This window comes from Saccoglossus kowalevskii, chromosome 19, assembly GCF_978046115.1.
Source record: "Saccoglossus kowalevskii chromosome 19, keSacKowa6.1, whole genome shotgun sequence".
Lineage (NCBI taxonomy): Eukaryota > Metazoa > Hemichordata > Enteropneusta > Harrimaniidae > Saccoglossus > Saccoglossus kowalevskii.
This window is the reverse complement of record NC_140659.1, coordinates 14,114,163-14,138,083: the sequence shown is the minus strand read 5'-3', so window position 1 is coordinate 14,138,083 and position 23,921 is coordinate 14,114,163. Positions and strand designations below refer to the sequence as shown.

Below are 23,921 nucleotides of genomic sequence, written 5' to 3'. Positions count from 1 at the left end.
GAGCACGTAGACACACCCAGTGTACACGGATAGGTACTGCGATGAGCATAATAAATCTTCACCTTGGTGACAAGTAAATGCACGCTAAATTAGACAATGGCATTGGTCAATATTTGCACTAGTTTGATATAAACGGAGACGGGCTAATTTACCGGGTCACTAGATTAGTACGTAGACTATATACAATAAATGAAATAACGAAATATACAATACATATGTAGCGGCACGTATACTAGTTGAAAAGTTGATTGAATGGTATTTTACGTGACATGGAAATTATGTTGTGTCATTACATACATTCATAATGATGACGATTACACAAATAACGAAATAGGAGATACAATCTGTAAATAAGGGTATGAGGCTCTTCTGAAAATCGATGTCATAATCTCCGTCATATAATTGAACTCGACATTAAATCATAATTTTCTGCATGTGTAAATGTATTGATTACTGTACAAAAAGTACATTACTTACAATAATTAAAATAAATTTCCCATTGAAGTTTGATTTGACATTATATATGCACATCAATTGTATACTAAAATAAACACGCATCACACACACAGAGATAGAAAGCAACAATATTCATGTTTTATTAATGTTCATTTTATAGTGTACAATACTATCAAAAACAATCGTTGATGCAATAAACATGCCCACCATTGCAATACACAATCATTTGCATAGCGATGTTATAAGACCCCATTTGAAAAACAAGCCTCGATAGTCTCGCTGTGACGTCATTTGTTTACAGTTTTCACCAACCAGAATGCAAATGTCTGATAACAAATATCTACACTATCTCGCGATCTGCTGTGACAACGTTGCCCATATGGTGTGTTATTAACAGGAACATGTGTGTATATATTTTAACAACAGTAAACAACGCCAGTATTTGTGAGCCGCGGCGACTGGTACTTGTCAGCCAACTAGTTATAACACGTAAACGAGTGCGACGGTCCGAACAAACCCGGGGTTATGTTAAGGCGCTGATGTATACAAGCAGCGCTAGTATATATATATATGGTATATATGAATGTATTGTATAATTAGGCACAGTGCGGTTTTGTTTAACACCGCTGGTAAGTACAGAACAATGACAAAAAATTCCTTCTGTGGATGAACAAAAAAATACGACAAAAACCATATTCAGTCGTTCTAACTAGGAAATATATTAGGAAAACCAGTCTAAGCCTTGCAAAAACGAGAAATAAAATGTTGAATAACATGCTAAAATGACTTTATTAGAAAATTATTTAAGAAAAATATAATTTCCCGAAGGACACATTTTTATTAATTTATATTGAGAAAGTGAATTTGATAATTTATATTAACTTGGTCACATAAGGGTTACCCTAACAAAACCTGAAAATACACAAAGATAGCCTTTGCGGTCACGGTACATCATTGTTTACAATTGTTGACAAAGCGAAATGTTATTAGTCGGCAGGACAGTGTGGTTATAGAGACGTAGTTGATGTTATGTTTACAACGAACAAGTTATTGAAGTTATCAACTCTATAGGTTGCAAAACGAAATAATGAAATATTCTTACTATTTACCGGTGCACAAGAATTGCGAGAATGCCAAAAATACGATAAGTTCGAAGAAGAGTTTTCCGCCAAATAGCAATGTCGGTCTTATTCCTTTTAGCTTCGTAACTTGTCCTACGAGACGCAGTGTTATACGCATATTGAACAAGGTACGAGTCCGAGCATGATTATAGGGACTTGGTGAAACCAACACAACTTTATTGTCAGTTTTGATAAACTAAAATTGACATGAATCTGCAAATTATTTGTATTTGCAAATTATTTGTACCTAATTTGAATGAAAGCTCTCAAAATGTGTTGGAATTTGCCGATTTTCAGACGGTAGGTCAACATGGCCACCAGATAATGACATTTATCAAAATCTAAAACAAATTTAAGCGAACATGTAAAACCGGAATATTCGAAAACACGTATATTAGTACATACTGCTATACAAATTGAATCTCTTTTACTGAGACATATGTATCATTTAAAGACATGATGAACCATATACCATCCTAGTGGTTAAGATTGGAATCTTTGGACCCACACATCAATATTATCATATCATTTGATCCCATTTTAAATCAATTATCATCATAGTTTATAGCTGCTGCTAAACACAGACTATAACGTTATCTCCAATCGTAGTGCCACCATTAAAACCTTTGGTACTTTGGACACGTAACATCGTATCATAGCATAGCAATCGACGCATGTTATCATATCACGTGACAATTCCTAATCTATTGTATCATATTAATTAGTGATATCAACGTTGGAAACTTCAGACCCTTGGGTGGTGGGGTAGTAAATGCATTACGCATATCGCACTGATTTGACGGCATCACGTTACACGATGGTACAACATATATAGAATGATGTTCAATTATTCCTCTTTATAGTCTGACCAACTAGCTGATTAGTATCAGCATAAACGTCTCAGTCTATGTGAATACAATTGATTTATTTTCATTGACAGTTATCTGGTGAAAATAATGAAACACAATAGCACTAGGGGGCAAATAGCCGGCGTAATCGTGCAATACTTTGTTTTCGCGTCCACTATTCCTCTGACCTGCCATGCCATCCTGCGTAACAAGGTTCACGCGCCATCCTGTCACTGTTGCCTGGTAGAGAATGCTGACCTACGTAACAAAGTTATTTAAACAGTACTTTATAATGGGAGAGAATTGGACACTTATGTGAGGGGGGTCTAGACAATTCCTGCGGTTCTCTCGATCACTACGAGATCTTGGCCATTTACATTCTGGTTGTCCCGAAAGATGATTAGAAAAGAGTGGAATTTCATGTTGGGTCCTTGGAGTCAACTATTCATGCCAGTATCCTAGTTTCATTTGAATACACTCCGTTAGCAATTTTACGGCATTTTGTATTCAAAGGTGACTTAACAGGTGGTAATCAGCTGTCAATATTAACATACATTTGCATGGTAACAGTTTTTTCTTTTAGCAAAGATAACACAGTAACCCAAAGCTTATGCCAAAGGAATATTTATTGAAACAAAGAATATCACATGAAAGAGAATATGCATACATTTACAGATCAAAAATACTGATTACGAAATATGTGCGACTTGAAACACCAATGTTGGTGATGGTTTATATACAGTATTGCACTGTGGGTATGTATAGCACTTTTTGTCAATGTTTAAGAAGAATGGATGCACTTAAATTGAGTTTATTTATTTATAGACCGTTTTTCTAATTTCTAATATGTATTGTTTTGAAACTAACATTTGTTGATTATCTTCCCCAATAAGGTTAGTTTTGCTGGAGTTTGTTTTGTTGAGAAATAGAACACCTTTAAAAAAATTGCATGGGATGGGTTTCATTTGAGATGAGCAGGAATTAATTAAATTTTGAAAGATTTGGATCCAGTTGCCATGAACACAGCAATGTTTGTCTAATCTCTCGTTGCAACAACCTCTATATATTTGTACCGCAGTCTAATGCCGCCTAATAATTTTGAAAGTGTCAATCAAACCTTAAATGGAACCCTGCAGTGAACATTATTTCAAAAGAATCAAAGTGGTCATTCTGAAATTAAATTTCCTTACAGCCTTGGATGGTCAGTATTTAGTCACTAAAGAAACATCCATGCATGACATGAAATATGGATAGGAAGTCATTTACACTTTCATTTTCAATATTATATTAATTTAAACAGTTTTAATATTCAGATAAAAAATAAACATAGTTGAACTCTGGTGACTTTGCCCTTTGTTATATAATATAATTCCCTGTATCATAGTTTGATTCAATATAAATATGCATTGTCATAATTAATTTTGAATACAAACAAGTTTTGGGGTTGAACTAACAGTGGGAATCAGTCTACCGAATGCCCTTAAAAGATGTAAATATCTTACAAAAACATTGGTGCCTTATTTGTTTAATTATTTTAAGGGACATAATTTCCAGCTTTATTCAAAGTAATTCAGATATTTTAGTATAAAAACAAATGTCTCATTGCAAAAAAAAAGTGCTGCATTTAGATGTGAATAGATTCATAAAATATTTTAGCTGGCTTTAGTCCAAGTATTTTGTACAGGTGTCTGTCAAAAATTAATGATTTACTGAGACAAATATGAACTGCCTCATTGTGTGACTGCTGTATTATATGAAAAGTAAAAAAAAACACCCTTTATGAATAGCTATCATGTTGCAAGCTCTGTTTTGTATGCAAATCAACTTAAATAGTTAGTTGGTGTCCAGTGGAGGGAGAAGTCAACAGTACTGTTGCCTCCTGAGAATCTACATCTTCAAACACTGCAATCTTTGAAGTGTGTTTTTTAAACTTGTATTATAAAAACTCTATCATTCTGTTCTAATAGCTGAAACATATTCCTGTGAGTTTTCATTTGTCGAATGAACTGTTTGTCAAATACAGAATACATATATTTTAGAATAATTTTCTTTTTAAAATGTGGATGAAATGTTTTGCTTTTAATGTATTTTTTATGTATTGTTTTTGATTTGATAACTTTGAACTAAACAGATTTTCTATTAGCTTCAGATCTTGATCAAAGTTAGGCACCCAGTTCATAGGAGTGCTTATATTGATTTTCTGACATCTTGTTTTCTGTAAAGATTTTATTGGTAGGTTTGCAAATGTGTATCAGTCTGTGCAATCTCTCCATGAGTTGGTTTTGAAACCCAGTATGGGATTCTGAGATACATTACCAAGGATATTATTACAAGATAAATCATTTGCTTCATTGAACACATACAACAATGCATATTTCCACTGAGATCAGTGACCTTTGATGTGTATCACCAGTGATCAGTCAAGTAGAAACAGTCAAAATATTTTATCAGATTTTCTCAATTTTTGCATGATATTTTCATACAGGACATCTGTTGTTCAAACTCAGGGAAGACTTTATACTGATGAATAAGGTGACCAAGTTTGATAAAGTTTGGAATAGAATTAGTAAAGTTATTATGCACACAATAACAATTATTAACGACGACGACGACAACAACAACAACGACGACAACGCTGGACAAAATTTTTCCCTTAATATACCTTTCCCTTCCATCTTTTATGGTACGGGCAAGGTAAAAAACGGCTATTTATAGTTAAAACAAAGTAAAACAAATAAATAAAAATTCCAGTTGCTAAAAAAATACATTAATGGGAAAATAAATACTAATTTAATAATAACAATGACATTATCTTAATTAAAAACAATAATTAAAAAAATAACTACATCGTACATATACATTCCACACTTATCAGATTACATGTTAAAACGTTCTAGTCTCTTTTTCATGTAACATCAACCTAATGAAGTTTTTTTCCTTTATTTTGTCTTGCATCTCCCACAAAGTGTACAAAGATTAATATATAAATAATGATAATAATAAAAACAATAATGTTGAAATTGCCAAATAATATAGTAGTACACAACAATTTAATAAGTTAAAATATATTGATCAATTGCAAAAAAAACAAAAAAAAAACAATGTCAGTGCCTGTACTGTTACACTAGAAAATTGTTCATTTCTTCCAAAACAATTTGTTGTGCCTTTTCTGGTAGAATGTAGTGATTACATATGGTTCAGCTAGTCTGTCTCAAAGTTAATGTTTCTCTTTGATTCTTACAAATGAAAAGGTTGCTTGATTGACTATTGAACTATATATGAATTGCTGGCATTCAGTCACAATTGATTTCATTAAAACCCAATATACAAACATCACAAAGGGAGTAATTTCCCTTACTAATTTTTCGTTGTGTACTATCTATCATTAACCTCAATCTTCTCAAGTTCACCCCTTAATGCAATGTTTTCAAATGTAAACAAGCATTCCTTGAGCAATAATATGACAATTCAATACTTTAAACTAAAAGCTGAAGAAAATGTTTATTTTCTATTGGGTTACTTATGAATAACAAACTTATCATCAGATGAGAAACAATGTATTGATTGGGCTGCTTAATTTATAATATATCCAAGAATGATTTCTAAGCTCTCCCAAATAATGAAATTAACATAACATTTTTAAAAAGTCAAATTGTCTGCACTAACATTTCACAATTAATGGTGTCCAGGAACACATCGTTTCAGGAAGGTCATGACGCCTTGTTTCACAAAAACATACCATGTATACCATGAGGTCCATATACCTTTCTCTTACTGATTTGACATGTAGTGTAGTGTAGTGTACTTGTTAGTTGTGTTAGTTTGTGGATTGTTTCATCAATTTTTGACAGTCATTTGTTTTGCATACTTGAACTTGTAAATTTTCTTAAATAATTTTAATTTGAAATTCTTCAGCAACGCATGCTATTCCATATTTAGTAAACGCAGTGAAATGCTCAGTGCTACAATATATCATGGTTTTCCTTGACTCTAAATAACTTAACATGGTTTAAAGTAGATCACAATATACTTACAATAATTACACTAATTAATTAATGCAAATTAACACGTAAAATAAATATAAAAAATACATTGCAGCCTCCACAAATGGTTTCAAACCTAACACCCTTGATGACACAAAGAACACATGTGGTAATTATGATAATGCATCGTATTTAAGGATCTGTTCAATAATTATTGTCTACTCTAGTATAGTTGATCAAACATAATTAACATGTTTGCATACATTTGCTGAGTACATCAGGAAATGTATGTAGGGATGAAAGTTGATCATATATGGATATTTTTATATTGAATTTGAAAATACATAATCAATTCCTTTCAAAAAAGTAATATGAATAATTCCCAATATACAGATTTTGAGTTAGTTGAACAAGTACAAATAATCAATTAATGTCCAAATTATTTTTTTTTTCAATACTCATATGAACATAATAGCACATATTGATTTTATTGAAAAGAAAACATGTTCTTGTTCTAAGATTATCCTGTATTTGCGAAACATTATTAGTGGTTTGAATACATGCAGTCTGTAAACAGTCTGTGATAATTTTTACCCAAAACAAAACAAAACAATGTATTTGTGAAAATCCATTACTGGTTTTAAGGTTTTTAGAAATATATGCAATCTGTAAACTTATTTTTCAATATTATTAAAATAACAGCACATACATCTAATAAATGTTTTTGTTCTAAGATTACCCTGTATTAGTGAAAATCCATTACTGGTTTAAAGGTCTTTAGAAACATATGAAATCAGTAAATTTATTGTTCAATACATTGAAAATAACAGCACATACAGTACATCTAATATTTTTTATTAAGGAAAAAAACAATGTTTTTTGTTCTAAGACTACCCTGTATTAGTGAAAAATAGTGGACAAAAAAATGTCTTTAGACAAAAAATTGTATGCCAGTCATCGCAATTAGACATATGAGTCCCATGTGACAAATCCAACACAATTCAATTATTTCGACATAATTTGAACACATGACTATAGTGTATAGCAAAATAATAAGTTATAGTTTTACTCAAATTAGGTAATAAAAAGAGTATGATAAGTTCTGAAATTGAAATGACTTGCATGAATCTTTAAATATTGGTAGAACAGACATACACACAAGCCTATCAAAATGGACGAACTTGTGCATGGCTCCCATATAGTGTGCTTTGCCAAATAAATATTAAAAGTACAGCAGTCAAGTCGAAATCAGAAAAACCTAATGTCACATGTGTGTGTCATCTGTAGAGTTGTTCAAAAATACACCTGAAACAGAAAAAGATACTATACATGATTTTCATTCATGTCTTTTCATGTTTTGCGATGTTAAAGCATGGGTCAATTTTTAAAGCGCCCTCTAGTGATACTCTGTTGCCTCAGTCATGCTTACCAGCTTTTAAAGTTTCTGTTCGCTTAGATTTCGAAGCAATCCGTGGCAGGCTATCAAGTGCCATTAACTCATCGTCTATCTCAGATGTGTCTTCATTATCTGATTGAATATCCCCTACACAACATTTCTGTGAAAGGAATAATTCCACAATTTATTACGATAACTGATGAATAGTTTTGTAGCCTGTATATAACTTAATATATAACTTACATTCTATAAAATTTGTGTAAATAAATATTGATTACTGATGGTAACAATTAAAGTTGCACTCTTAAATCATTCTTAAAGTTTTATTTTAATCTTGGGAATATTATGTGACATATTTCATGGTCTGAATACAACTGACAGCTTCATTGTTTTTCAAAATTACTGTGCGAATATTTGGCACTCTACTCAAACAATCAATAAAAAGATATGCTAAATGCAATAATATTCATAGAAGTGATCTGTGAATGCAACTTTATTGACAATCATGCACACCCCTAGCTACGCACCATATCAAGCATTTTTGACAGCATGAATTGTCTAGGGTCTGATAGTAATATGCTAAATGGGACAACAAAGCTTAAAATGGCCGCCAAGGTCTCATTGAGAATGAGAGTCAAGAGACTTGCCCCCCAATAGTGTTCCATTCTCTCCTGTCATAAAATTTGCTATTGGTTACATGGTTAGGGAAATAGTGGTTGTGGAAAATTTTTTGACTCTTTGGTCCCAAACAAGATCTTGGAAGCCAATGCCATCTAAGGTATAATGAACACATTAATATTAAAATATTCATATCAAAAAGATAGCAGCCGATACCTTACAAATAAAAACCAAAACCGAAAAAACAAACCTATTCCTTATACCACTGCAGCAGTACTTTAAAGGGCAATGGTAATTGTACAACGCGTGTTCGAATTTCATGTAAACAAACAATGTATTTTACACACGTTGTGTACGTAGCTATAAATCCCGATATCGAACAGGGCGCAGCGTGACAACCATAGCCCTTTAACAGGAAACACCTAGAATGTGATCAAGATGGAATCTCGATTACATCCTTATACTGACTTATGTCAGTAGAATATATTGTTATCCTACAAGTATACACAAAAAAATCAGTAAAAGCACCAATTTTACTGCTCTGATGTACTGTTATACTCATTTTTATTATGTTGTTGAAGAATTCACTGAAATATTTTGCACTACATTTATCATTGAATAAATGATCAAAACAATAGTAACACAGTCCGCAGTAATTATTGTGTATGATATGCATGATTCAATTCACAATGTATACAACAACTTCAAACTGAGCTGTCTCATTACATTTACTTTACAAATTACATACTAAATATGCAACTGTCAGAAAAATATGTATGTATAAAAAAAAGTATGGTATTAGACATTCACCATCCTAACAAATATGCATTGGTATGCTGGTACAATAAAATATGAATAATATTTACAATAGCAATTGCATGCACTAATAGAGCAAGTACAGTAACCATCTTGCATTTTCAAGATAATATCAATGCACAGAATTATAGATGTGCTTCAAATAGAGCTATGAAAATATAGGCGAGTTATAATATCCTTATTGTAGCTTTTGGAAATGAACTCATTGATTATCAAAAGGGAGAAAGAAATAAGGTTAAGGTAGAAAGAAATGGATAGTTACAAAAATTTGGGTGTAAAATAAAGTAATGATGCAAATGCTAAAACAATTTAGATTTCTTAGACCAAATGAACAAATGTAAGAGTGACCTGCAGTTAAAGTTGAGGTTTTGGCACAAATCCGAGAGATCAGTAAATTTGCACTGCATTTATCTCACAGAATATTCATGCATATGCTCACCCCTGTTCTGTTATCATGTAATAATGTCTAGGGAATTGCAAACATATAGTGGTTTTATGTATTTCACTCTGAATGCATTTTTACCCCTATTGGAATTTTTAGATTTTTTTTTCTTCTTTCATCAATCTGACAGGTGCCTACAAATGTGATTAACATGCTCCAAATTTTCAAGTTGAAAACATTTTTATTTATAAGCTAACCTAAATTATCACCAAAATTGAAGATATAGTATTGAAATTAGCAATTCTTAGTCCACTTGGAATATATACATATACAAAAATAAAAATTGTACAGGTGATTTTTAAGACAAAGTCAAACATAATATTTTAATAGAGAATTAAAGATATTGCCAAGAAATGAACAAATCTTACAGTGGTCCACCCAAGGTACCTACTATCAAAGAACTTGAGTTGGTAGTTTTCAATAAGAAGCTGCAAATAGCATTTTTTATAAAAAATTACAAAAATTTTCGCCAAAAATAAAGAATTGAAAATATTGTCATAAAATGAACAAAGCTGACAAAGGTACCTGCAGTTGTACATACCATGTATCAAATCAATTGAGCTGGTAGTTTTCAAACAGAAGTTGCAAATAACATTTTTTTTTGAAAATGACAAAAATAAAGAATTGAAGATTTTGTGATGAAATGAACAAAGCCGACAAAGGTCCACCCAAGATACCTACATACCATGTATACAAGCAATTGAGTTGGTAGTTTTCAAGAAATAGCTGCAAATATCATTATTTTTTTAATGAAATTTAATTAAGAATTGAATATATTGTCATGAAATGAACAAAGCTGACATAGGTCCACCCAAGGTATTTACATACCATGTATAAAAGCAATTGAGTTGGTAGTTTTCAAGAAATAGCTTAATTAGCATTTTTTTTTGAAAATGACAAAAATAGAGAATTGAAGATATTGTCACAAAATGAACAAATCTGACAGAGATCCACCCAAGGTACCTACATACCATGTTTCAAATCAATAGGTAGTTTTCAAGAGGAAGGAGAAATGCAACAAAATTACTGTATATGTTGAAGGAGGACGTTCAAGAACAATCACTTATATGAACAGCTCCACTCTGTCATCTATGATGACAGTGGAGCTAAAAAGATTCATTCTTGAGTGGCTTTCAAAAATACCTGTTTATTCTGTTCACACACACAAGGTTTTTTTCAGACTGTTTGTCTGGGTATAAAGTATTGCACTGCATGCTATTATACTTGAATCACAGCCAGATAATATAAAATAAAATTTTAAAATGATTAATAGAAAAATATCATACTTACAAATATTATTTCATAAACAATTTTGATGAGAAAATGGATAACTAATACACCCAACTGTATCTGTTAAAACAAAGTAAATTTAATTAGCAATTAGTGTAAATTACTTAACAATAAATAAAACAATATTTGAACATTTTAATACATGTAAGATTTTACCATACTTATTTAACAAGTCAAGCTTTTCAATTTAAAGGGAATTGCTGTGTTTTTGTCTTATCAGCGAAAATAGCAAAATTAATGCATTTACACTAGTGCTGAGACAAAATGACCTGAATATATATGAAATGTACAAATCTGGCATAACATGTGATAAACAAAATGTAGCATTGAAGAATTTCTGATGCATTTTTTGGTGGCCTTTTTACAGATCCCACTTGCCAGGACTGTCTTCGGCATGTGGCCTACTGAACAACTGTAGTTGGCCGAAATATTTATGTAGCCTATCACTTGATCAACAATGCTTTGTTTGAAGCATTTCTGTAGTTATATTATTGAAAGTATGAAAAACAAAAAAAAAATTATATTCAGTCATTTTTTACTTAATTTTAGTCATGGTGTTAATGTATGTATGATTAACCATTTTCATTCTTTTTAGAGATTAACCAAACAATTGAAGCGTTGGGTTAGAATAGCAGTACATTGGGTAAAATGGTTGTGAACGTGAAGCCACAGTCGTATAGTAATGAAAGCGAAATTTGACGTCAAGCAATCCCTTGGACAAACATTGGTATGGCATATGCACTTTTACATTCGCATATACCTAAGCTGTCAGATGATGTACCGGGGTATAGGTTCTTATAGTAACAAGAAAATGACTGAATCATAGACAGTTTGACAGATTTTTACCCCTGTTGCTACCTTTAAAATCTGCTCATTGATAAATAAATGGAAGATGAAATATGAACACAACTTACTATTGCTACATATTCTATTGTAATTTTGATAGATGAGAATGCAAACCCAAACAATATGGCACTGTAATAAATCCATACAATGTGTAACAAATACATACTATATGATGAAGTGCAGATTACAAGCGAATCAAATGTGATTACAATGTGAAAAGGTGAAATGTTCACAAACAGTTTTGCAATATGAATGGGGAGTTGTCACCTGCGCATGTGGCACATGTGTTTACAAACAAGAATCTACCCATGAGCCTTTGCATTTTAGCGTGTGTTTTATCATCGCTTGGGACTCAATTCCCGCGTGTGCGCAGGTGACGACCCTCCCACTATAACAACGTAGCGCACATGCAGTATAGTCAGTTAAGGCAGTTTAAATGTAATTAATATTTTGACTGTACATATATACAATTAGTGGATTGAATAAAATGCTACACATATATGCAATACATTGCGGTAGAGAACTTCGATCCCGATAATTGTTATTACAATAAAACTTGCTAAATCAAATTTCAACTCTTAAAATAGGCATTGATATCAATAATAATATATAAATTTTCAATTGCATGTCACAAAGCAAAATTTCAAGATATGAAGAAATAATTTAATCATAAAAACGAGTACAAAAATTTGGATCATTTCAGACTATTGACTCAGATACTAGTATCTTACACACACAATCACTAGCATACTGCTACATGCTGTAGCATTATACACCCTCACCCAGAGCAACCAGAAAATTTTTTTTTATAAAACATACACAAAATATAAATAAATAATGCTATAATTTACCTTATTATAGGATACACAAGTAATTTACATAAAGTTATTCCATAATTAAGACCCTTATGGTGAGCAAGTAAATGTTTATCCCTGTAAATGAATAAAGAAACACACCATTTATCAATTACTGGTATTCGTACAAGTAAATGTTTATCCCTGTAAATGAATAAAGAAACGCACCATTTATCAATTACTGGTATTCGTACAAGTACATGTATACAAAAGCTTTTTTTTTAGTTGTTCATATTTTTATTTCATTAAACTAGCCAAGATTGCAGATAGTGTGTTTGCCTTCCATCAGAGAGGTTGTGGGTACAGGAGCCAACTATTCACTTAGTATACTGTAAAATCTGTATTTGAAGCTGTGGCTTTCACTTAAAATGGTACAATGCAACAGAGGGGATGCGGCTTCTATTAGAGCATCTACACATATGAGAGATGGTGAATGTTTGATTCTCAATTGTTCAAAAAGAATGGGTGCAATTTCTATTAGGATGCGGCTTCTAATACAGATTTTACGGCAGTAGCTAAATTTGAGTACAGTCTGCATTGCCTTCTAAACACATGACATTAGGGTTAATAAGACTGATTTGCACACATGCACTTGCAATTAGCACAAAAGTAACATCAGGAAGGACAGGAAAGACTTATCCGGGATTGCTGCCAGGCAAAAATATTAAATCAAAGAAAGCTTAGGAAGAACTCCCATGTGCCGAGAGCATTGGAGACACATTAAATATAATTCGAAATTACTTAGCTGAAAACTAATTATGCAAATCAGAAAATTAATATGAACAGATTTGAGTGTAAAACTAATGAGGTCTGCGCAATGTAACAGAAAATCTATGTTTCCAAGTTTAATTGAAATGTGATTAGAACCAAAAAATTATGAATTATTATGCTTATTATGGAATTAATATGAACAGATTTTTAACCCAAACTAATTAGGTTTATACATTGTCCTAGAGCATCTTTGTACTAAGTTTCATTGAAATGGAATAATTAGTACTTTAGATATCAGTGTGAAAGCTTAAAATTGGTTAATTATGCAAATTAGGTAATTAATATGTACAGATTTTAACCCAAAATTATCCAGGTCTGTCTATTGTCCTACAGCATCCATGTATAAACAGTCATTGATATGTGATGATTAGTATCTGAGATATCAGTGTGAAAGTTGGAAATTGGTTAATTATGCAAATTAGGTAATTAATATGCACAAATATTTATCAAAAACTAATTGGGTCTCTGCATAATTCTAGATTCATTGATATGTGATGTTTAGTACCTGAGATATCAGTGTGAAAGTTGGTTAATTATACAAATTAGGTGATTAATATGCACAAATATTTACCGGAAATTAATTGAGTCTGCATAATTCTAGATTCATTGAAATGTGATGATTAGTACTTTAGATATCAGTAGAAAAGCTGAAAATTAATTATGCAAATTAGTTAATTAATATGCACAATTATTTGCCCTAAAGCTAATCAGGTCTCTGCATAGTCCTAAAGGATCTATGTACCAAGTTTCATTGAAATGCAATGATTAGTACTTGAGATACCCGTGGAAAAGCTGAAAATTAACTAATTATGCAAATTAGGTGATTAATATGCACAAATATTTATCGGAAACAATCAATCTCTGCATAGTCCTTGAGTATGTAAGTACCAAATTTCATTGAAATGTAATGCTCACTACTTATATCAAATGCTGAAAATTAATTAATTATGCAAATTAGGTAATTAATATGTACTGATATTACCATAAAAACTATCAGGTCTGTACAGTGTCGTATGACATCTATGTACCAAGTTTCATTGAAATGTGATGATTAGTACTTATATCAAATGCTGAAAGTTAATTAATTATGCAAATTAGGTAATTAATATGTACTGATATTACCATAAAAACTATCAGGTCTGTGCAGTGTCATATGACATACCAAGTTTCATTGAAATGTGATGATTAGTACTTGAGATATCAGTGGAAAAACCCAAAATTGACTAATCATAATGCAAATTAGGTAATTAGTATCCACAGATTATTACCAAAAACTAATCAAAACCTAGCATTAGTTCAGAGCATGTATGTACAAAGTTTCATCAAAATCCAATGAGTGGTTGTTTAGATATCAGTGGAACAATCATGGAACAGCTAAAAATCAGCTAATTATCATGCAAATTAGGTAATTAATATGCACGGATTTTTACCAAAAACTAATCAAATCTGCGCATAAATTCAGAGCATCTATGTACCAAGTTTCATCAAAATCCAATGAGTGGTTCTTTAGATATCAGTGGAACAATCATGGAACAGCGAAAAATCAGCTAATTATCATGCAAATTAGGTAATTAATATGCATGGATTTTTACCAAAAACTAATCAAATCTGCGCATATGTTCAGAGCATCTATGTACCAAGTTTCATCAAAATCCAATGAGTGGTTCTTTAGATATCAGTGGAACAGTCATAGAACAGCTAAAAATTAGCTAATTATCATGCAAATTAGGTAATTAACGAGCATGGATTTTTACCAAAACCTAATCAAATCTGCGCATTGGCCCAGAGCATCTATGCACCAAGTTTCATCAAAAACCGATGTATGGTTCTTGAGATAGCAGTGGAACAGTCGGACACACATACACACATACACACACACAGACACACTAACTGCAAAGACTCCCATTATGTGCTTCGCACATGGGAGTCAAAAACAAGCCATGCATGGCACAGTCCCTGTTAGTTATCAAATTTAAGATATATAGTTTTGTTTATAGTAATATAGTTGGAAGTTGGAACATAAACATGTCAGAGATGTTTGATTATGATGATTTTTTAACATTAAAATGATTGACATTCAGTCATCTTGTATCTGATTGTCAAACAAGTACTTGTCCATATTGAGAAATATTGCTCTGGAAAAGCAAATGGCCACCGGTTGGTCATTTTGAATCGAATACATCTATATATCTATGACATGATGTATAATGCACAAATAAAATTTAAACATAATCAGTAAAAGGATGTTAGAGATATAGCTCTAGAACTGCATTCATTAAAAAGGGCCACTAGTCAGCCATTTTGAATCTGATCTCGAAAACAAAAAGACGTGCATCAACTTCTCATAATGCCCAATGTATGTACCAAGTTTAAACTTCAGCACAAAAATAGCCACCATTCAGTCATCTTGAATCAGACTGTGAAACAAATTGATGTGCATATGTATGATGTTACATATGTGTATGTGTGAATTTTGAATGTAATCGGTCCAAGTATGTCTAAGATATGGGTGCAGATGCACTCATGGAAGCACAATTGCACAGACGCGCACACAGAAGTCAATCCCAATCAGTCCCTAGTTTTGAACTACACCCAAATGAAGAATAAAAAAAATAGTGCACACTTGCAAGAAGCTTGCTAATTTCACATACTATGTTGTTGTAATAAAAATTAACATACCACAATAAAACAATACTAACCTTTTCCAATGGACTGACAACCACATAAATAACTGACTCATACTAGCACAGAATATTATTACACAGTTGACTTGGATAACGTGAGATTCTTTCTCATATTCAGTCTGAATGAAAGATAATTCAATAAAAATTAGTTGATCAGCCAAATATTTTTTTATAATTAATATTTTTTTTCAGTTCAAAACAGTAATTAATTAATTATTTGATTAGTTTGTTTAAGTTAAATAATTATTTTTTAACATTAATTAATTAGTTAGTTAATTAATTAATTAATTAATTAATTAATTATTAATTTATTTATTTATTTATTTATTTATTTATTTATTTATTTATTTATTTATTTATAATGATACATAAGTTTTTCAGACACATTAAGTTGACATCAATGTACATTCTGAATTGGAAACATTTAACTACTGTGAACTGCTTCCTAATTTCACAGGAGACACATTTTTGAATCAGTGGAAATTGCATTTGCATTGAACGTTCATTTACTGAATGTAACTGGAAACTGTGTGCATTGGAAACACAATAAATATCATTTAAGTGTGGGTTTCTCATACTTGTGTGATACCGGTACATATTTCTAGTAACCACATTCTCTGCTGATGCTCATATTTTCCTGTTTATTTTGTCCGATTGATATATTTAAATATGCTCCACCATTGAAATTCATGAACAATTTCATAGTTTATTGCGAAATGGTTCAGAACTTGATATTTATAATTATTTGAGCCATTTTCAATCTAAGGTACATCATTTAATTCTCGAAAGTTAAATTAAGAAATTCAAATGTATATGTAGTTTATCGTATATTTTGGTATGTTATTTATTGTATTTTGATGTATGTGTGAGCGAGGAGCCTATAAATGGGACTTGTGCCCTCAGGTCTTTGCAAATAAATAAATATCCATGGAGGGGAGGCTTTCAGCCGAAATGTGTTCATGGTTTCAGACAATTCAAACATGAAATATACATTACTCAAGATGATTGTATAGTGTAAGGTTATTTGACACAGAGTAATATAAACTGAGATTAAAGAGTTAATAAAAGGCAACTAGCAGATTGCTAACCAAGTAATAATGAATTAATAACTATTATTGCTATTACTTGATTTCCTATTTTTCCTTTTTAGAAAGTAATTGTCATACAATATAATGATAAAATTTGCACTGTGTGGCTCGATGTCTCACCAGGACCACCACCACCACGGCACACTGGCAACGGCCAACGTGTGGAGATGGTGGAGTACAGCACGGGGGATTTTCCTTTTCTCCCCCCCCTCCCTATAGAACGTCAGTTAGCAATGTCTTTCATGTTTGTAGTCGACCACCTCCCGAGAGCTGGACGTCGCCACGGGAACCGCGGCAATGATGCAGGCAAGTAGAAAGTCTGAAAAATTATTAGATGGTAATTACATGTACTTACATCAATTGAATATACTTTGAGAAGTCGGAATCCAAACGGCATGAGACCAATAAACAGAAGACTCTGCAACAAATATATTCACATATGATGAAACAATATTACAATATTTACATGTACATCTTTCTCTCACATATTTTACCACCAGACTTACTTGCCCAAATTTGTCTCCAATCTTTCTTATATTCTTTAATAATTTCTAGAAATTAATTTTGGAGCCAACAGACAAAATTTAAGTCAATTTTCGATTTTTACTTATTTTTATCCCAGTTTTCTGAAGGAAAGTGCAGACTATTTTGTGAATTTGGGCTGAGAAGAGGGAACTGGCGGTGAAAAGGTTAAGCCAGTGATGCAAGTAATTTGAATAACATGTTTAATAAAGTACAAAGCTAGAACTGAATTAGTAAATTAAAGCAGCATTACCACCTCATGAAATAGATCATGCATAATCGTTATATATACACTTGCATGTCACGACTGCCGAAGCTGATGCAGTGAACATCAATTGTTCATTTTCACACACACAAAATTGATAAAAGATATTTGTTCGTTAGAACATGAGTTGTGTCCAAAACTAAAAACGAAATCAAGTTCAATGATCGATAAATTACAGAGCCACAAGAAATTGACAACAGATATGATGCCTTACAAAAGTCAATTTCATAATGACCAAGGAAATTACATTGCATACACAAGTTTGCCCATCGCTTATATCAGAAAACAGACTTACCCATTTATTGAAGAAACTCATAAATCGAGGAACTCTGGAAACAAACTAAAATAAAATTACATTTAAAATTTAAAGTGCATGTCTCTTATAGATCCCACCTTTTAAAACTTTTGGAAACAAAACCCCCAAAACAGACAATTTCATAAATTACACATCTGCATCTACATTAAATTATGATATCATACTCATCTTTTTTATTGTTTGAATCCAAAAAAATAACAAATATTATTAATAGATCTAAGACAACCAACAGGTTAACAGTATTTCAAATCTAATGCTTCTTGACAAAATGAAATGACCCGCTGAAGGATTTTATATGCACTAAACGTCTTGTTTCTGGGTCTGATTCGTGAGTCCTTACAACTTGCATAATATCAAATTTGATTGTTTTTATGAATTTCCTAACATTTTTACATGAAAACATATATCAGTTTGTGAATGAATTTAAGAAGAAACCAATGAATTGTTCTAAAATGTATTAAGTTAATTAAATAAGTAGAAATCTTACCTGGAAAACAGAATGATGGATAAACCATAACATGCCTTAAGAGAAACAAAAATTCAGTCAAATTAACTACTTCATATAAAGTAGTGAGGATAAAATGGCATGGCGCCCTCTAGAGGCAAGAATATTATTTTTTGTTTTTTTTAAATATTCATATAATTACATTGTAAATTAATTTACATTCACACAAAAATGCAAGTATTCAATAATAATGTACAAAATCCTGCTCAGTGCATTATGTATTTTCTGTGTTTTTTTTTTATTGAAAATATTCTTTTTTTATATATTATTCCATGTTGCTGCCACCAGAATACATTATATTACTTCTAACTACATCTGACCAAATGACAACAGTTTCCATTGGATCAAAAACCAATCAGACAACAGTTCTCATTGGATCAGAAGTCAATCAGATAACAGTTTTCATTGGATCAAAAACCAATCAGACAACATTCTCATTGGATCAGAAGTCAATCCGATAACAGTTTCCATTGGATCAAAAACCAATCAGACAACAGTTCTCATTGGATCAGAAGTCAATCAGATAACAGTTCTCATTGGATCAAAAACCAATCAGATAACACTTCTCATTGGATCAGAAGTCAATCAGATAACAGTTACAATTGGATCAAAACCAATCGGACAGCAGTTCTCATAGGATCAGAAGTCAATCAGATAACAGTTTCCATTGGATCAAAAACCAATCAGACAACATTCTCATTGGATCAGAAGCCAATCAAATAACAGTTCTCATTGGATCAGAAGCCAATCAGATAACAGTTCTCATTGGATCAGAAGCCAATCAGATAACAGTTCTCATTGGATCAGAAGCCAATCAGATAACAGTTTCCATTGGATCAGAAGCCAATCAGATAACACTTCTCATTGGATCAGAAGTCAATCAGATAACAGTTACAATTGGATCAAAAACCAATCGGACAACAGTTCTCATAGGATCAGAAGTCAATCAGATAACAGTTTCCATTGGATCAAAAACCAATCAGACAACAGTTCTCATTGGATCAGAAGTCAATCAGATAACAGTTTCCATTGGATCAAAAACCAATCAGACAACATTCTCATTGGATCAGAAGCCAATCAAATAACAGTTCTCATTGGATCAGAAGCCAATCAGATAACAGTTCTCATTGGATCAGAAGCCAATCAGATAACAGTTCTCATTGGATCAGAAGCCAATCAGATAACAGTTTCCATTGGATCAAAAATCAATCAGATAACAGTTTCCATTGAATCAAAAACCAATCAGACAACAGTTCTCATTGGATCAGAAGTCAATCAGATAACAGTTCTCATTGGATCAGAAACCAATCAGATAACAGTTTCCATTGGACCAAAAACCAATCAGACAACAGTTCTCATTGGATCAGAAGCCAATCAGATAACAGTTCTCATTGGATCAGAAACCAATCAGATAACAGTTTCCATTGGATCAAAAACCAATCAGACAACAGTTTTCATTGGATCAGAAGCCAATCAGATAACAGTTTCCATTGGATCAAAAACCAATCAGACAACAGTTCTCATTGGATCAGAAGCCAATCAGATAACAGTTTCCATTGGATTAAAAACCAATCAGACAACAGTTCTCATTGGATCAGAAGCCAATCAGATAACAGTTTCCATTGGATTAAAAACCAATCAGAATGCATATTACAGGTTATTTTCGAATAAAGCTTTCTCTAATTGGTTGACAAATCCCATCAGAGAGAGAAGCTACATAAACATGAATCAGATTGACACACGATTTACATAGATGGTCAAAATTAAAAGTGACCAGAACGATTATCTACATCAGATTTGAATCAAGCTGAGTTAGGATACGAGAAATTAAATCATTTTCAATAAATGTTCAGAACATACCTACAGTAAGAAATGTTGCTGTGTATATTAATATCAAAGTAGATTCTTTCCACATTGCATCTGCCAAACTTTCAGCAGCGGTTCTCTGTTCTGTACTTGGAAACATTTCAGTACTTCAAAAAAAAAAAAGCAATTATATTAAAGATTCAGGTATCACAAAAAAAAAAAGTAGTTGAGAATAAATGAGAAAATAGACAGTCACTTCAGTTTGTAAACACTTAGCTACATGTGCATAAATGTTGAATACATATTTTTTCTAATACTTGGTTATTTCACGATTTAGTTAACACAAAAACAGATAAAAGCCTCCACAGACATAGTAAAATTAATGGGAACAAATCATTGTTAATGACTCAGTTCCCTTTGCAATTAGAGAAACTGTTATTCATGTCTAAGTTAAAGGGCGGTATTCGTCGTGCCACACATGCGCAATATATATGGGTCTCATATGAACAAAGATGGCGACTTTGACTGTTTCGCTGATCAATTAGGTGTACAAACTGAGACGTTACCGACTTTTAATTAGAAAATTTTAGATGATTGGAGTTATCAAAAGAATCACTGGCGGTAATTACATGTAGTACATTAGTTGCACTCAGGTCAAACCTCATAATTGTGATTCCCATTAGAAGAGCACATTGGATTGTGAAAAAATTAATGTTTATCAACACAAATGTTGCACATGCACAGCGCGACGACTGCCGCCCTTTAAATTAATATAGCCAACAAGTCATTGTCAATGACACGTCCCCGTTCCGTTCATATTTGAGTGACATATACATTCAAAGCAGATCATGACCGAAATGCACCTGCATATGTACAACACATTGTACTAAATCTGAACAAAATCCATGCATGCATGACTGAGATCCGGTTCTGGAATTGTGAAAATATGTGATTTTAATGCATTTTCGGCCTTAAAATGGCCATCATTCAGCTATTGCTAAGCGGATCATGAAACAAATGCACATATCTATTTGTGACATGATGCACCATGTGTGTGTGAAGTTTGAACTTGATCAATCCAGACATGTCTCGGATACGGATCCAGAACTGAATTCTTTAAAACAAAATGGCCGCCAGTCGGCCATTTCGAACTTGATCTGAAAAAAAAAATGACGTGCATCAAGGTCCTATTATGTTTAATGTATGTACCAAATTTGAATGAAATCCGTCCATGCATAACTGAGATCTGGGTCCGGAATGGTGAAAATGTGCGATTTCAATGCATTTTCGGCCTTAAAGCGGCCGCCATTTGGCTATCGTTAATGGGATCATGAAACAAATGCACATACATATTTGTGACATGATGTACCTTGTGTGTGTGAAGTTTGAACTTGATCAATCCAGACATGTCTCGGATACGGATCCAGAACTGAATTCTTTAAAACAAAATGGCCGCCAGTCGGCCATTTCGAACTTGATCTGAAAAAAAAATGACGTGCATCAAGGTCCTATTATGTTTAATGTATGTACCAAATTTGAATGAAATCCGTCCATGCATAACTGAGATCTGGGTCCGGAATGGTGAAAATGTGCGATTTCAATGCATTTTCGGCCTTAAAGCGGCCGCCATTTGGCTATCGTTAATGGGATCATGAAACAAATGCACATACATATTTGTGACATGATGTACCTTGTGTGTGTGAAGTTTGAACTTGATCAATCCAGACATGTCTCTGATACGGATCCAGAACTGAATTCTTTAAAACAAAATGGCCGCCAGTCGGCCATTTCGAACTTGATCCGAAAAAAAAAATGACGTGCATCAAGGTCCTATTATGTTTAATGTATGTACCAAATTTGAACGAAATCCGTCCATGCATAACTGAGATCCGGGTCCGGAATGGTGAAAATGTGCCATTTTGATGCATTTTCGGCCTTAAAATGGCCGCTATTCGGCTATCGTTAATCGGATCATGAAAAAAATGCATGTGCATATGTCCCATATAATGTGTGATGTATGAGTGAAGTTTGAACATAATCGGTCCATGCATGTTCGAGATACAGGTGATCACGGACGCACGGACGCACGGACGCACGGACGCACGGACGGACGCACACAGGGCAAAACATAAGTCCCCGTTTTCGGACTCCGTCCGAACGGGGACTAAAAATAAGATAGCTCTAAATCTATCATCTTTTATCTGATCACAAATTGAATTGTTATGAACATGTATTGCTACATGCATAATATATGCAATCAAATTGATTATGGTAATGGTCATGTGACCAGGTAAATTGTTTTTGAATTAATTTGACTGATCTTGTATAATCGATGTCAGATTTAGTTAATGACTTCTAAATTTGCAATTGAATAATTTATACGGTAATATTTCAATTTCTCATATTTGTGCGATTTTTTGGATTGAAACTCATTTAGAGTGCATATCGCCAGTATCGTAAATAAAAAAAATGACAAAGGATGTCCAAAATACCACATTTTCAAAAAAACAAGGTTGGCCCTCCTTGCTGGTTCATTTTTTTTATATGCAGGTCTATATTTCAAACAAAAATAAAAACAATCCTTTTAAACCAAGTTACATTTCTTTCAAACAAAAACATGGTTTTGAATCTATGTTATTTTTTCAGTTCAGTGAAGTAATAAGTTAATGCTTACCATATATCTAGTATAATTAATGTTCCCACAATTGAAAAAACACCATCACTGAAAGCTAAGGATTAGATAACAAACAAATTAAACAATAGTAAGTGAGCTGCATGTGTTAATATATGTTCTTTGTCTAACCAAAAGCTCAGTATCTCATCCAGGTTTGGAAAATAAATACTCCACCAGTCTGAGAAAAAGTGTATAATTTTTTCGAAAAAAAGGGGGAACCCCAAACCAAATCTGTATACAAGCGGGTATTTACCTAATCATGCGTTGACCGCATCACAATTTTGTCTTGTTGATGTTCTATTGTTCCGCCACTCATTTTAATGTCAGCCATGTTGAAAAATGAGAGTGCTCAGTAATTCAGCAATGGTCAGGAACTTTTGGTTAGGTATTGTTTGTGAATTCTCATGAAATCATTTCCAGTATTCAGTTTAGATACAAAAGACATTTCTAAAGGGATTCTGGGATGGGAAGACAACATTTACGAGTGAGAGCACACAAGCCAAGCCAGGGTTCATTTATTTGGCATTGCCTCACCATTATACTTGTACCTTGGCAGAATTTCCACTATTAACCTGTGTTTGCTGTGGACAAAATCAAACTCCACGGCACATGCTCTGATG

The 23,921-nt window shown here is 32.6% G+C and overlaps 1 protein-coding gene across 1 annotated transcript in view; it reads right to left on the bottom strand.

Moving 5' to 3' along the window:
* Window positions 1–3,033: 3,033 nt before the first annotated feature.
* Window positions 3,034–23,921, bottom strand: part of LOC102803859 (endosomal/lysosomal proton channel TMEM175-like) — a 42,099-nt gene continuing 21,211 nt past the window's right edge. Inside the window, exons 11-21 of the mRNA XM_085493507.1 lie at window positions 23,302–23,356; window positions 20,682–20,794; window positions 18,804–18,838; window positions 18,296–18,340; window positions 17,569–17,631; window positions 16,141–16,244; window positions 12,668–12,748; window positions 11,885–11,945; window positions 10,971–11,030; window positions 7,838–7,964; window positions 3,034–7,713 (exon numbers count right to left, since the gene is read on the bottom strand). Of these exons, the coding sequence (XP_085349633.1) occupies window positions 7,673–7,713; window positions 7,838–7,964; window positions 10,971–11,030; window positions 11,885–11,945; window positions 12,668–12,748; window positions 16,141–16,244; window positions 17,569–17,631; window positions 18,296–18,340; window positions 18,804–18,838; window positions 20,682–20,794; window positions 23,302–23,356 (785 nt within the window). The 3' untranslated portion in view covers window positions 3,034–7,672. The remainder of the gene's footprint in view (window positions 7,714–7,837; window positions 7,965–10,970; window positions 11,031–11,884; window positions 11,946–12,667; window positions 12,749–16,140; window positions 16,245–17,568; window positions 17,632–18,295; window positions 18,341–18,803; window positions 18,839–20,681; window positions 20,795–23,301; window positions 23,357–23,921) is intronic.